The 15,394-nt window shown below is 46.0% G+C and overlaps 1 protein-coding gene across 1 annotated transcript in view; it reads left to right on the plus strand.

The window, feature by feature from the left end:
• CSMD2 (CUB and Sushi multiple domains 2) overlaps nt 1-15,394 on the plus strand; it is a 536,551-nt gene that overhangs the window by 494,536 nt on the left and 26,621 nt on the right. The window contains exons 51-56 of the mRNA XM_033956853.1: nt 1,792-1,965; nt 2,988-3,161; nt 5,843-6,016; nt 6,657-6,845; nt 7,821-7,994; nt 14,350-14,532. Coding sequence (XP_033812744.1) covers nt 1,792-1,965; nt 2,988-3,161; nt 5,843-6,016; nt 6,657-6,845; nt 7,821-7,994; nt 14,350-14,532 — 1,068 coding nt within the window. The remainder of the gene's footprint in view (nt 1-1,791; nt 1,966-2,987; nt 3,162-5,842; nt 6,017-6,656; nt 6,846-7,820; nt 7,995-14,349; nt 14,533-15,394) is intronic.

The raw sequence follows: 15,394 nt of genomic DNA on the forward strand, positions 1-15,394 counted from the left end.
CAGGGAGAAAAATGTGAAAGTGACCCACCAGCTGGACTGAGGAGAAGTCACAAGATACTAGAGAATAACTGAACACATGATTCTGGTATTCTCATCAACTCCTTGCATGGACCTGGGGTGGAGAGAATAACGAGGGCAGTTTTCAAGTGGTTTTGTATTAGATTTGGATAATTAAACCCCAAAATCTGAATGCCAAGGTGAGTTATCTGTTGTACCTGAATGTATTTCTTTGTCCCAGAGGGTTTACAATCTGAGCAGATTTACTCCCCTCCTCCCCCCCCCCCCCACACACACTTTTAACAGAAAGGGTGGTACATGCGTGGAACAGTCTCCCGAAGAGGTGGTGGAGACAGAGACTGTGTCTGATTTCAAGAAAGACTGGGATAGGCACCTGGGATCTCTTAGAGAGATGAAGAGATAATGGTTACTGCGGATGGACAGGCTGGATGGGCCATTTAGTCATTATCTGCCATCATGTTTCTATAACCATAAAGTTCTATGACATCACAATGCAGATGTAAAGAGCTTTAGCCTATAGGAAGAGGAGATGCAAATGTTAAGAGCCTTAGCCAATAGGGAGAGGAGGAGATAATGGATGCTGCAGATGGGCCATTTGGCCTTTATTTGCCATCATGTTTCTATGTTTTGTTTTGTTTTGTTTTGTTTTTTTACAAAACCATAGCACCAGCCCCGGCGGTAACAGCTCTGACGCTCAAAGGAATTCTATGAGCGTCAGAGCTGTTACCGCCACGATCAATGATAAAAAACGCACTACGTTTTTGTAAAAGGGGGGTTAATAACCTTTGTTATTGCTATTTAGGGTCCACATGTTGAAATATTAACACAGGTTAATACATTTAGCCCTAACCTTGCATCTTTACATTGCAAAAGCTGATGGAGTTTCTCTTTGAAAATGGCCTCCTCGGTCACCCTGCGTCTCCGTTATTAGTTACCTCCTTGTCACAAACCATCCATGTGAGTGCCACAGAGAGTCTTTCTCTGCCAAAATCCTGTCTAGTTGCCAATCATGACTTGTTCAAAGTTCTTCCTGACACGGGACATTGTAAACAGAGACTTCAAGCATCTGTTTGCACCAGATTATAAGCTGCAGTTCTGTGGCTTTCTTTGTGCCAGGGCGAGGCCAGCATGGCGTGGTGCTTCCATGAGGAGGTCAAGTGTCCTCTCCACAGCTAGCCAGGCCCAGGAAACTCAAGGGATCAAAACCACCATGTTTTTAAAGGTTATTATGAAAGGAATTGAGTCCCTAAGGCTGAATGCAAGTTGGTGTTTGAGTATGGCAGTCATAACATCTTCTGGTGCATCCAGTGGCATAATAAAGGGGGGGGGGAGGTGGGGGGCAGGCGCCAGCACCTGTCCTCCTCTCCACTCCTTCCCAACCCCCCGTCCCTCCCCTTGTACCTCTTTAATTTTCCCGGAGTGAGCAGTATCACAAATTTGCTGCCCACATCGGTGTCGCCTCTCTCAGACGTCACTTCCAGGTCCTGCACCTTGGAAGTGACATCAGAGGGAGCGCCAACACGAGGTGGGCAGCAAGTTAATGATGCTACTTGCGCCTGGAAAATTAAAGAGGCACGGGGGAAGGGAAGGAGGGCGTGTGCATGGTGAGGGAGATGGAGAAGAGGGGAGGGGCACCACTGGGTGCAGCATTATCACTCTTCCCTCAGCCTGGGTTGTAATGTGGCAAGGTCAGTGGTGCAACTTCAAAAAATGTAGATGTAACAGTCGATTCCATGCGCCACCTTTGAGAGAATGTTCTGGAATCTTTTTCAGTTATCTCCTGTGGAGACGTCCCAACACCATCCAATGGGAACCGCATTGGAATTTTAACTGTTTACGGCGCAACTGCCATCTTTTCATGCAATACTGGCTACACGCTGGTGGGATCTCGCGTCAGGGAATGTATGGCCAACGGGCTCTGGAGTGGGCTGGAAGTGAAGTGCCTGGGTGAGTACAACAAGACCTTCGGTGTGAGGGATGGGCTGCCACACCAGCAACCTGTTAATATCAGAGATCTAGAACAAGGATTCCCCAGCCTCTCCTTGGGGATCTTCACTCACTTGGGTTTTCAGTGCTTTGGTTACATGCATACTTAAAACCCTGAAAACCTGTTTGGGACCTGCTTGAGCAATCGTTTGTATGTCAGAGTTGCTAGAGGCCTTGTGGCACATCCAGAGGCCCAGTGAGTTTCAGTGCAGGGGACATAGTTCTCAGTGGTGCAGCCATCAGGAGGTGAGTGTCTTTCTCACCACTGACTGGAACCTGTGCCGGCTTCAGCTTTGAATATACAGTTATTTTTAAGCTGGTTGAGACACTTAGGTCGATATTCATCCCTTGAGCAGCCATGAGTTCCCTCATAAAAACAGGACAGACTTTATGTGGCTCCATTTATACGGTAACCCTGGCCACGTAAGGGCTGAATATCATTATATGACGTTGGTGTTTCTTATTCCACCTCTACATTGCGGTTCTAGGTGGCTTACAATATGAGGAGATTCTGATCATATCCAGAAGATTACAAGATAGCTATTTGGTTGGAACAACTGGGCTCTGGAGATAGATTGAAGTAACTGGTTATGTCATGAGCTCGTCTTGATAAATTTCTGAAATAACAAGATTTTGATTTCTCTTCTGAAGGTTTTGTTGTTTGGTGCTGAGGTCAGCAGTTAAGCAGCCAAGTGCTGACTTTGCCACCAGAACACTCCCAGCAAAGCCAGATTTGAGTAGTCAAATTGTGATATACAGTGGCCCTCAGCTGGTTAAGAGCCCCAGAATACAAGCAGTTAGGCCTGAGCATGCAATTTAACCAGTCAGTGGCCGGCTTATATCGGCCCGGAGAGGTAGTAATCAATATGAAAAACAGGCAGAACTCTTTTCAAACATGAGCCAGAATGGCGGCCCAGAAGGGTGGGAGCTTTCTAAATTCAAACTGCTAAACCTGGGCCCCCTGTCTCTGTTTCTGCTTCCAGCTGGTCACTGTGGCACCCCAGATCCTATCGTCAACGGGCACATAAATGGAGAGAATTATAATTACCGAGGCAGTGTGGTATACCAGTGCAACCCTGGCTTCCGACTGATTGGCATGTCTGTGAGAATCTGCCAGCAAGACCACCACTGGTCCGGGAAGACCCCTGTCTGTGTGCGTAAGTAGTGTTTGTGTCCGTAAAAGGTGCAGCACCCGGCTGCCACAATGTCCCATCTCCTGTTCCACCTAAAGAATTTTTTTAATTGTATCAATTCGCTGAAGAGAACTAGTGAGATATTCTAACGCATGTTCTGTTCATTCTTCTTTACATTGTGAAAGAGAGGTAGAACCCTACTGGTCAAGATGCAATGGTGTAGCCCAGAGAGACCATTTTGGAGAGAGGAGCGAAGGTGTTCAGGTTCAGGTGTGGGCAGTGTAAGAATGACTGTATATACTCGAATATAAACCTAATTTTTGGATCGAAAAAATGACCCAAGAAGGGGGGTCTCAGTTTATATTTGAGTCTTTCCCCTCTCACATCCATCGCAGGCCTCTCTCTGGGCCTACCTCTAGTTGTTCCAGTGGTGAGTCAGGGCAAGAGCGATCCTGTTCCGTGCAATCTCACTACTCAGAATGGCAGACAAGAGTGCCTGATTACTACTCAATGTATTATAATCGCTTTGGGTGAATCTCTTCATGAAAAGGTGGTAATTAAACTGTGGGAACTCACAAGTATTTTCCCTGTCTGTCCCTGCAGGCTCACAATTTAACTGTAGCCCCTGGGGCAATGAAGGGATTAAATGGCTTACACAGAGTCACAAGGAGCAGGCTGAGATTGAACTCACAACCTCAGGGCCACTCACTCCCACAGAAGCCATGCAAGACTAACATGAGTTCGGTTTATGTTCGAGTAAACCTTTTTTTCCCCCTTTTTGGGGGAAAAACATTAGCTCGGTCTATTGCAGTTTTCGGAAATTAAATAAGACCACTTTGTTCGATAAGTTTATTACTTAGTGAGTTTTATTATTGAAATTCTATTTTACAAATATTTGTATTTTTACTGTATTATTGTATTTCGCTCTTTTTAGTGTAAACCGCCTAGAACTTTTGGTTATGGCGGTATAAAAGAATGAAGTTATTATTATTTGGATGGGTTTATATTTGAGTATATATGGTAGTGATAGTGATTTTGCAGGTGAACTGTTGAGAAATGGAACCTCTTTATTCATCTGGATTCTGGATACTTGACCGATTGGTCCAGCCAGCAGCCAAAGTCTGAATGGAGCGGTCTTCCCCCTCCTCCTCTGCATCTCCTCATTTCCTTCCCTCAACATTGAAATTCCAGTCCAAGAAGCCCTACCCTGCGTACCAGTGTCCAGTCTTTCACTGAAATTGCTCCATAGTACTGTGTGATCATGTGATCTAACTTCTACCAATCAACTTATATAAAAGAAATGACTAGGTTTTACTTAATTTCATACTGCAAGCAAAATAAAACAATTGTGTGCACCACTGGCAGTTAAAACAGGAAATTATATCATAGGGGGCGGGACCGATGAGTCATCAGTGGTGCACACAAGGCCATGGCTCCGTGCCTCATTTCGGTTTGCTTGCAGCATGCAGCCATGGAGTCGAGGAGGCAGTTGGTGAGGGAACAGGTAGGTGTCAGGGAAGGGAAAGACACAGTGCCTGTTTCTTGGTGCTGCTGTGAACAAGGGAAGTCAGTGGCTCTGCAGGCAAGCAAGTGGGGACAGGGAGGGGAAGGCAGCAATGAGTGGATGTGCGAAAAGATGAAATGGAGATGTCTGTTAAGGAATGAGTGACTGGGATGGGGAAGGAAAGAGAAAGAGAGGGAACATTGATAGAGGAGGGAGAAGGAAGAGAAAGATGGGTTGAGGGGGGAACCAGAGGGAGAAGGGGGTAGTGAGGGAAGAGATGAGGGAATTCTGGATAGTGGGGGTTAGGAGGAAAGAGACAAAGAGGTGATGCTGGATGTATGGAGAGGAGAGAGAAATGTGCAGTGGTGAGAGAGGAGGGAAATATGGGGCAGTGCTGAATGGTGGCAGGAGAAATACAGAGAGGATTGGGGGGAGGGTCAGAGAGAGATGTATGGCCAGGGCAGGAGGGCAAGAGAAATAAAGGACTGATGTTGGATAGTGGAGAGGGGAGGGAAATGGGGAAAGATTGTGACACAGATAAGGAGATGGATGATTGGTATGGAAAGAGAATTGTCAAATGGACAGGAGACTCTGGCAAGAGAGTTAAGTGAGGGCAGAGAAAAGCAGAAAAAGATACTTGGACCAGCATGATTAGAAAATGAGCAAACCAAGGTACAAAAAGTCATTTAGAATATGTCCGTTTTTGGAATATACATCCGGGATGACTGATTGGAAGCTTGACTTGGGGGGCACTTAGCTTAAAGAAGCTGGAAAACACTGTTCTAGGTAATTGGAAATCAATGTAAGCAGTTAATTTTGAAAAAGTCTCTGCCAGGGCCAACTGCAAATCACAGCTTTCACAGCCGTATTCCAGGTCACCTGAAAGACAGCTCTTGAGGAACCCATTGTAGATAGATCGTAACAATAACACAGGTGACTCTTCTCAACACTCAAGACAGCTGTGCCCTGACCTCACCACCGTCATCACTTGCTTCTCTGGCTGGAAACAAGAATCCAGAATGATGCTTAAGTTTTTTAATGCAGATTGTAGCAAATCACATGTCCCCATCCTGCAGCCAATCGGCCCAAGATAGATGTCGCATTATGTCTGACTAATTTCGGTTTCCGCAGTGTAGTGGCCACCTCAGACCCCTGAGGCAGTGTCTGTGTAGCGTCTGACTTTGTAACATTTTACTTGCAGCCATCACCTGCGGGCATCCTGGTAACCCTGGCAATGGCCTGACACAGGGGTCTCAGTTCAACCTGAATGACTTGGTGAAGTTCATCTGTAACACAGGATACGTTCTGGAAGGGGCTTCCTTGTCACAGTGCCAAGCAAACGGCCAGTGGAACAGCTCCCTGCCCACATGCACGAGTAAGTACGCTCGGCCCCTTTGGGGAAGGTCCCGACTTCTCTTAGCGGTGACTTTTCGAGATGAGTCACCTTGATTCATTTTATGCTGTGTGTCAGGGAGTATCCTCACGGTCTCTTCCCCCAGCCTACACTCTAATAAACATTTGGAAGGGGGGGATTTCTATAAGGGAAGAAGACATGCAGATAATGGCATTCTAGGCTTTTACGTGCCGTAGCGGTTATTTACACGCATAATTCACCTCTTCTAAAATACGGACCAAAGGGTGGGTCATCCCGCAGTAGGATGGGACGCACAGGTGCATGTAGAAATTAGGGAATACATTGTTTTGCATGTAATGAACACAGCTAGGTGGGGATCTGGACTCCTGTCTTCACTTGGGCTCGTGGTCTTGGACTAGGCTTATAGAACATGCACCCTGGTGTAGAACTGTGTGCATGGGGCAGAGGTCGGGGAGATCAATGCTAGGCAAACTCATGAAGAACAGAACAATGAGATAAAACCAGCCTCACCTTTTCTCTTGTGCGATGATTCCAGCCGCCTGTGATGTCCTCAGTTTGTTGCAGTGAAGTATTTGGAGGGTTGGAAGCAGCTGGTATCTCCTCACTTTACATCCTCCCTTCTTGCTTTCTTTTTCGGCAGTTGTAAACTGCACCGACCCAGGATATGTGGAAAACAGCATCCGCCAGATACAGACCAAAGGCCCTCACAGGTTCAGCTTCGGGACGACTGTCTCCTACGAATGCAGCCATGGATTTTACCTCTTGGGCACTCACGTCCTAACCTGCCAGGGCGACGCTACCTGGGACCGTGCACATCCTCAGTGCCTTCGTAAGTTACTGCAGTGGGTGAATTGAGAAGGCCGCAGTAGCAGTCGATGAAATGCTATGCCACGTGTGGAGTGCGGTTGAGTTTGGGTCCAGGCTGGAAAGCGTTAAGTAACCCACCAAACTGTGACAGTGTTTGTGAAGCCAGTCGAGGTTTCGGGTTTAAAATGCACCATGAATACGCAGAACACAGATTTGCAAGTGCTGCTAGCACGATTTGCACATCTCTCTCGGGGATATTTTTTAATGAATAATCTCATAACCAGAGTGGCTAGTGGCTCTCTGCCTCCATTCTGGGAATGCCTGTGAATAGCTTGAGGAAGAGCCAGCCAGCATAACACTTTACTGGCCCCCCAGCAAGCATCCAGCTGCCCTGAAGGTAGCGCTGGCTCTAACTTTTACTTGAACTGGAGCAGGGTTAGGAAAGGGTTTTCAAAAATCCAAACATATGTGCATAAATGAACCCCGAGAAGGGTGTGCAGGCAAACGCAGAAAGCCTCAGGGATAATTGCCAAAGCAGAAGCATGCCGGCACTTTCATTTTGAAAATTTGTTGACGCGTGCACACAGAAAAATATCAGCCTGTATTCTATGCATCAGCGCTAAAGTGTCTCAGATACAGAAGGACACAAGGGGAAAAGATTGAGATACAGGATGAGGAAACAGTAGAGCATTCTGGGAACTCTATGTAAATTAAAGAATGTACCTACTGTTCCAGTAAAGCCTTCCCTGCTGGTGCTTTATGATTAAACTAGGATTATTTTCATCTTACAAGTGCTGAGCAATTTGCAGCTTTCTAGAAGTCTTGATCAGATCCTCCAAAATCCTGCACAATGTGTTCGCCATATATTTGTAACATAGTAACATAGTAGATGACGGCAGATAAAGACCCGAATGGTCCATCCAGTCTGCCCAACCTGTAGATACTATGATGTGTTTCTCTAGCCAGGAGCAATAATAAGGTCGTCTTCTCCTTTCAGTGGTCTCCTGTGGCCATCCCAGTGTTCCTCCAAACGCACAGATTTCGGGGGACAGGCATACCGTGGGCTCGGTTGTTCGATATAGCTGCCTTGGGAAGCGGAGCTTGACTGGGAACTCCACGCGCATGTGTCAGCTGGATGGACTGTGGAGTGGCTCCCTTCCTCACTGCTCAGGTAGGATTGGGAAGAAGGGTTTGCCATTAGGCAGTGCTGGGGGGGGGATGTGACAAATCCCTTGTTCTTGGATAGCAAGTTCACACTTATCTGTGATGTCCATCACCAGCTCCAGGCTCCATCCTTCCAACCTGCTGTGCTGTACACTTGGAACTGGTCTCTGAGTTCTTAATCGTGGTCCTATTCGAACCCAGACTAAAAACTCACCTTCTCCAAGCTCCACTTAAATCTTTACCACTTGCTTTCCTATGTATATCTATCTTGTTTGTAACTATAACCTGCAGTTAAATGAAACTCCCTGATCTCTATTTGTCCTATCTCTGTCTTGAATGGACTGTAAGCTCTGAGGAACAGGAACCTTCTCTTACATGTATGTGTACATCTAGGAGTGCTATAGAAATATGGAAACATGACGGAAGATTCAGGCCAAATGGCCCATCCACAATCTCCTCCTCTCCCTATTGGCTAAGGCTCTTTACACCTGCATTGTGAGGTCATAGAGCTTTATAGTTATAGAAACATGATGGCAGACAAAGGCCAAAGGGCCCATCCAGTCTGCCCATCCACAGTAACCATTATCTCTTCCTCTCTCTAAGAGATCCCACGCGCCTATCCCAGGTCCTTTTGAATTCAGACACAGTCTCTGTCTCCACCACCTCTTCCGGGAGACTGTTCTATGCATCTACCACTCTTTCCATAAAAACGTATTTCCTTAGATTACTCCAGAGCCTATCACCTCTTAACTTCATCCTATGCCCTCTCACTTTGGAGTTTCCTTTCAACTGAAAAAGATTCGACTCATGCGCATTTACGCCACATAAGTACTTAAATGTCTCTATCATATCTCCTCTCTCACGCCTTTTCTCTAAAATATACATGTTGAAATTTTTAAGTCTGTCCCCATATTCCTTATGATGAAGACCACACACAATTTTAGTAGCCTTCCTCTGGACCGACTCCATCCTGTTTATATCTTCTTGAAGGTGGGGATCTCCAGAAATAAGTAGTTGAGGTAGTAAGATCTGAAATCTGGCCCCTGTTGCTTGTTATCTCATGTGTGCACTTGGGAATTTGCAGTACAAAGCCCAGAGTCTGAATGTTTTCCTGGAAAAACAACTTATCCAGCCAAGAGCCAGCAAATTGTAAGAACATTTGCTCTTTTCCACTTTAGAACTGCTTTACTACCCTGGAAGCTAAAAAAAAAAAAACCCAATGTAATGCCGTTATTTTCTTTCTGCTCTTGTTCGTCTCCTCCATTCCTCCCCCAAGCGCTCCCAAAGAATCTTCCTAAATCAAGCACGGACGCTAGGGAGTCTGAATTTTTTTTTCATTATCTGGTTTACATATAGCAATTATGTCTGAGAAATTGTAAGCTATGCTAAGCAGAGAGCCTACTTTTCAATACATAATTTGGTTTTGTACATTTTTTCACTCCCTCGGATGTTTCATAACCTTGAAAACTTAGTTTCATTTTCTATTTCTTTTCTGAGACTTTTCATTATGAATACCCTCTGGGGTTTATGTCATAAGTCATAAACACCAGGTTTTATGGTTGATATTTTAAGATGCAATAAAAAAAAAAAAACAACCCAAAGCATAAGCACCCAGTTAAGTGTTTTAGAAAGATTTATTCTCTGCCGTTGAGAATGAAACATTACAAAAGGCAAAAAATGGTCTTGGAGATTAATAAAGTCTACCCTGGTGCCTTCCAGCCTACAAATTCTAAACAAATGAAGATTTAAATCCTTGTCCAGGTTCTACAGTGCGTGAAGAATGCATTTCAGGATCTGCAGATGTTCTTGGACACATCTTCTCACTGTCCTCCTCTCACCTTCAGTCAGGGGAGGTAAACCGAGCTGGAACACTCTTGCCCTTTGCCAAGATATAATGAAACATTTACACATGTATACAGCATGCCAATGAAATCATGTGCCTACGTAATAATCCCTCCTAGGCTCCCTGTCTCACAAAAGTGCAAGCCAATGGCATAAGGTGCGTGGACAGTTAGATGAGTCAGTCCACAACTGAGGGCACGAATAGACGAACAGTGGAGATGCACCAAGGTCCAGGGGTGCAACTTTATTTCAAAAACTTTCACTGCCTCAGGAGCCTTGATAGCAACCTTCACCACTGTGCAAAGTAGCACACATGAAAAAACACTTATAATGAGCTCTTGCTACTACGCAGAACAGCGTGAATCCCGACTGCGCAGGGCAGTGTATATAATGGCTAAAACACTTTGGGAAATACTCTACTCTACTCTACTCCTATTAATTATTTCTGTAATGCTACCAGATGCAAGCAGCGCCGCACAGAGAAACAGTCCCTGTTCGAAAGAGCTTACAATCTAAACAGACAAACAGGATGCTATGGATACAGTTGAGGGGAAGAAGGTATCCCGTGAAGATACCGAGGGGAAAAAAGGCTGGGAAGAAACAATGGACATATTACAGGAGTCGACTAACCCAGAAGAGGAGGTTAGAAGGAATGTAACAAAAGAGAAGAAACTAAAGACTGAAGCACTGGGAAAGGAAATGAAGACAAGAAAATACCAGGATCTAAATTGCATATATACTAATGCAAGGAGCCTAAGAAACAAAATGGGGGAATTAGAAGCCATGGCCAATGCAGAGGACATAGACATAATTGGAGTCTCTGAAACATAGAAATAGACGGCAGATAAGGGCCCACAGCCCATCTAGTTTGCCCACCTTAATGTCCCTCCCCTACCTTTGCCCTGTAAAGAGATCCCATGTGCCGATCCCGTTTGGCCTTAAAATCAGGCACGCTGCTGGCCTCAATCACCTGTAGTGGAAGACTATTCCAGCAATCAACCACTCTTTCAGTGAAAAAGAATTTCCTGGTGTCACCTCGTAGTTTCCCGCCCCTGATTTTCAACAGATGCCCTCTTGTTGTCGTGGGACCCTTGAAAAAGAAGATATCTTCCTCCGCCTCGATGCGGCCCGTAAGATACTTGAACGTCTCGATCATGTCCCCCCTCTCTCTGCGCTCCTCGAGCGAGTATAGCTGTAATTTGTCAAGCCGTTTTTCGTATGGTAGATCCTTGAGTCCCGAGACCATCCGGGTGGCCATTCTTTGCACCGACTCCAGTCTCAGCACATCCTTGCGATAATGCGGCCTCCAGAATTGCACACAGTATTCCAGATGGGGCCTCACCATGGATCTATACAATGGCATAATGACTTCCGCCTTACGACTGACGAAACCCCTTCGTATGCAGCCCATGATTTGTCTTGCCTTGGACGAAGCCTGCTCCACTTGATTGGCAGACTTCATGCCCTCACTGACGATTACCCCCAAGTCTCGTTCTGCTACCGTTTTTGCTAGGATCTCGCCATTAAGGGTATAAGACTTGCATGGATTCTGGCTGCCCAGGTGCATAACTTTGCATTTTTTGGCATTGAAGTTGAGTTGCCATGTCCTAGACCATCGCTCCAATAGGAGTAGGTCGTGCATCATGTTGTCGGGCACTGAATCTTCGTCTGTTGTGCATTTGCCTACTACATTACTCAGTTTGGCGTCATCGGCGAATAATGTTATTTTACCTCGAAGCCCTTCTGCCAAGTCTCTTATAAAGATGTTGAATAGGATTGGGCCCAAGACTGAGCCCTGTGGTACTCCACTAATCACCTCCGTCATTTCGGAGGGGGTGCCGTTCACCACCACCCTTTGGAGCCTACCTCCAAGCCAGCTCCCAACCCATTTCGTCAATGTGTTACCTAATCCTATAGAACTCATCTTGCTCAGTAACCTGCGGTGTGGTACGCTATCGAATGCTTTGCTAAAGTCCAGGTACACGATGTCCAGGGACTCCCCAATATCCAGCTTCGTGGTGGAATGAAGAAAACAAATGGGATACTGCCGGGGTACAAGCTCTATCGCCAAGACACGTCAGGACAGAACAGAAAGGAGGTGGAATAGCCCTATACATAAAAGAAAGCATACAATCGACAAAAATGGACACGGCAGAGACGACCAACAAGCTGGAATCGCTATGGGTTAAAATACCGGGAAGGAAAGGTTTGGAGGGCAGAAGAGTAGGGTTAAGGATTGAAGGCTATATCAACAAGGTGGGTTTTCAGTCTGCTTTTAAACAAGGGAAGGGAAGGGGCTTGACGGACAAACTCGGGTCATTCATTCCAGGCATATGAGACAGCTAGATGAAAGGAACGAAGGAGTCTCAGGAATGTTCAAAATAACCCAGTGACTATTCAGTGCAAATCAGAGCTACAGTGTGGAAGACATACAAGCCCAAATTCTCTAAATGGGCCTTCTAAAGTGAATTCCCAAGGGAACGTTCTGGCACCACTTCCAGAACTAGCATTGGCTTGTCCAGACCAAGGATCCACTAGAAACAGTTGTTCACAATGTTTTCTGCAGCTGAAATGTGTTCTCTCAACATGGGCTGTCTGCTGGAAAGACTTTAAAGGGAATTCACTTTAGAGTGTTCCTCAAAGTGTTTTAGGCATTATAAACGCTGCCCTGCACAGTCAGGATTCACGCTGTTCTGCGTAGTAGCAAGAGCTCATTATAAGTGTTTTTTCATGTGTGCTACTTTGCACAGTGGTAGACCAAAACACAAAGCGTGTCGAGCCATTGCACTTTTAAAGTTTTGAAATAAAGTTGCTTACCTGGACCGTGGTGCATCTCCACTGTTCGTCTTTCCGTGTCTCAGAGCAGAACCATAAGCCAGGAGAATAAGGTTTCTGCTACCATTTCCCAAACATATGAAGACAGAGCTTCTACATGACTTGAATCGACACGTTACATCCCATCCAGCTGTCAACAGCTGGCGTTTAACATCCTGTCTAAGCCAGAAAGTCCCAAGATTGTGTTCCAAGCAATTTCAGACCACTTCTAGGTCAGTCCTAATTAAGAGCTCCCTTGTCATCGTGACTTGCATGAGTGTTACAAACCCCCTTATAAGACACCCAAGTAAAATGGAGCTCCTGGTGCACTTTTCACAGCCTCCTTCATCTCTGTATCAGACACATTTGCGTTTTTTTTTAGCTTGTCAGCAAAGGTGGCGGAAGCAGTGACGAGAGAAATGCTGCAGAACTTAACCAGAGGCGCTTGTGCCTAAGGCTCTTTTCAGAGACACCAAGTTTGCCAGGGACAACCTTTTTCCTGGCTTGGCTGTCGGAAATCTGCAGTCAGGTCTGCAGACTTTGGGTATCAGTTCAAATTCAGGCCTGAAGGTCACCTGTTCTGAATCAATGATCAGGGCTCCTCACCAGTGATTCCTTTCCACGGGACTTGCACAAGCTCTGGTGCATCTCCTTTATTCCAGAAAAAAAAGACAAAGCCGCACGTGTCTCTGGGCAGGAAGTCGCACTGCTGGAATAATGATCCACTCAAAGGGCTCGCTGAATTAAATGAACTCCATCTCCTGTTAAAGGCAGTAAAATTATATCGCTGTAATTATATTTTACCAGTATTACTTGGCTGCACTTGCCTTTCTCCTTTTAATTAGGATTATTTAATTTTATTGGTCAATGCCCAGAGGGATGATGAGACTTCTGAGAGTCACTGGTGCTTTCGTACAAGGAATGGATGGTCATTCCCCCATCAGGAAGCCAAGAAACTGCTGTGGGACCAGACTATAATCCAACAGATTTTGTACCGTGCCTGGAGCAGTGCAGCCCCCACCCCCAACCCTGCACTGTTACCACAGATTTGTCGGGATTAGTATCCTCCGGTGAGCCAGAGCTTTCCTGACGATGGCTATATTCCACTTGAAATTCAAAGCAAGTTAAACGGTCCAGAGAGGCTCCCGGTTGTTTAAAGCAGTGTTTCTCAAACTCGATCCTGGAGTCAGGTTTTCAGGATATCCACAGTGTATAGGCACAAACTTGATTTGCATACATGGCCTCCATTCATGCATATTCATTGTGGATATCCTGAAAACCTGGCTGAGTTGAGAAAGACTGGTTTAAATCTCTTGTCCGGGGCTAACCACCAGTATTCAGTGGCACTGAACCAGGTTATGAACCAGGTTATTCCACACCTAAGCTGGAATCTGCTAATTTGGGGCAGTTCAGGGCTGGCACTTAGACAGTTAACTGTCAGTATTAACTGTCAGTATTAAGCCCTTAACCACATACATTGGACTGCATAATAGCAGTCCTGTCATATGCAGTTAAGGGCCTGAATATTTCACTTAACCACATAAGTTTTAGTGGCCAACCTACAACCAGATGTGGCCCGGCATTAAACATCTGGGAATACAGCCGGCGGCAGGTATAAAAGTGCTGACCACCGCTGGCTAATTGTCAGCTGGAACATGACTCAGTGTCCTGATAAAGCCATTTGTATGTGATTTGTTGACTGACAGGAGAAAGTCACGGGGTGTGCGGAGACCCAGGAGTTCCATCTCACGGGATTCGGCTCGGAGACAACTTCAGCCTGACCAGCATGGTGCGATTCAGCTGTGAGCCCGGCTACACCCTTAGAGGCTCTGCAGAAAGACTTTGCAATGCCAACGGCTTCTGGAGCGGCCTGCAGCCAGCCTGTGAAGGTATCGGCCTTGCCCTTAAGAAAGTGCTGCACATATGTTGCAAACGTTGAGTTTGCTTTCATGCTATGCCAGATTACAGACCTATTATTGTCCATGCACAGCTGGTTCTAAGAAGGATTGGAAGGCTGAATTGATTAGGTTGGGATCTGAACTAGAGAATGGCACGGGGACAAATTTTTCCTCGTCCCCGTGAGTTCTTTTCCTGTCGCTGCAAGCTCTGTCCTCACCTGCACAAGCCTCAAACACTTTAAAATCATAAGTGTTTGAGGCTTGTGTGGTTAAAACAGAGCTTACAGGAATGGGACAAAACTTGCGGGGACAAAATAAGGAAATTGAGTTCCGACGGGGACAAATTTATCCCCATGTCATTCTCTAATCTGAACCTCAAAACGGAGTCTGTGTACTTACAGAGCTCACCTAGCCTTATGAAAGGGAGAAATTTGGCTCTGTTCACCATGACATAATCCGCAGTGGGGGGGGGGGGGGGGCTGAAAAAGGGGTTCTTTTAATGCTGCAAATTCTTGCTTCTGACCTGCTGCCCTTAGAGTGTGGCTGAATGGAAACTTTCAGAGAGGAAGGGGCTGATAGTTCAGCACCTTTCCCAAGCGCAAGATCCACAGGCCCAGCAGAGAAAAGCAGCCCCTCACCAGGAGCTGAAGCCGTGGTTAGCACGGAGGCAGCTGAAATGGACCAGACAAGGCATCCAATTCATTGCCTCCCTCCCAGCCCAGTTTCCAAATAGATTTTGCAGTGAGGAGACAAATCAGATGTGGGATTTTTAATAACCGCTCTGTGAATAATACTAGCATTATCCCTGTACTGTGGGTGTCATGAGGATTTCTTTGTCTGTCAAGTGATCACT

This window comes from Geotrypetes seraphini, chromosome 8 (genome assembly GCF_902459505.1).
Source record: "Geotrypetes seraphini chromosome 8, aGeoSer1.1, whole genome shotgun sequence".
Lineage (NCBI taxonomy): Eukaryota > Metazoa > Chordata > Amphibia > Gymnophiona > Dermophiidae > Geotrypetes > Geotrypetes seraphini.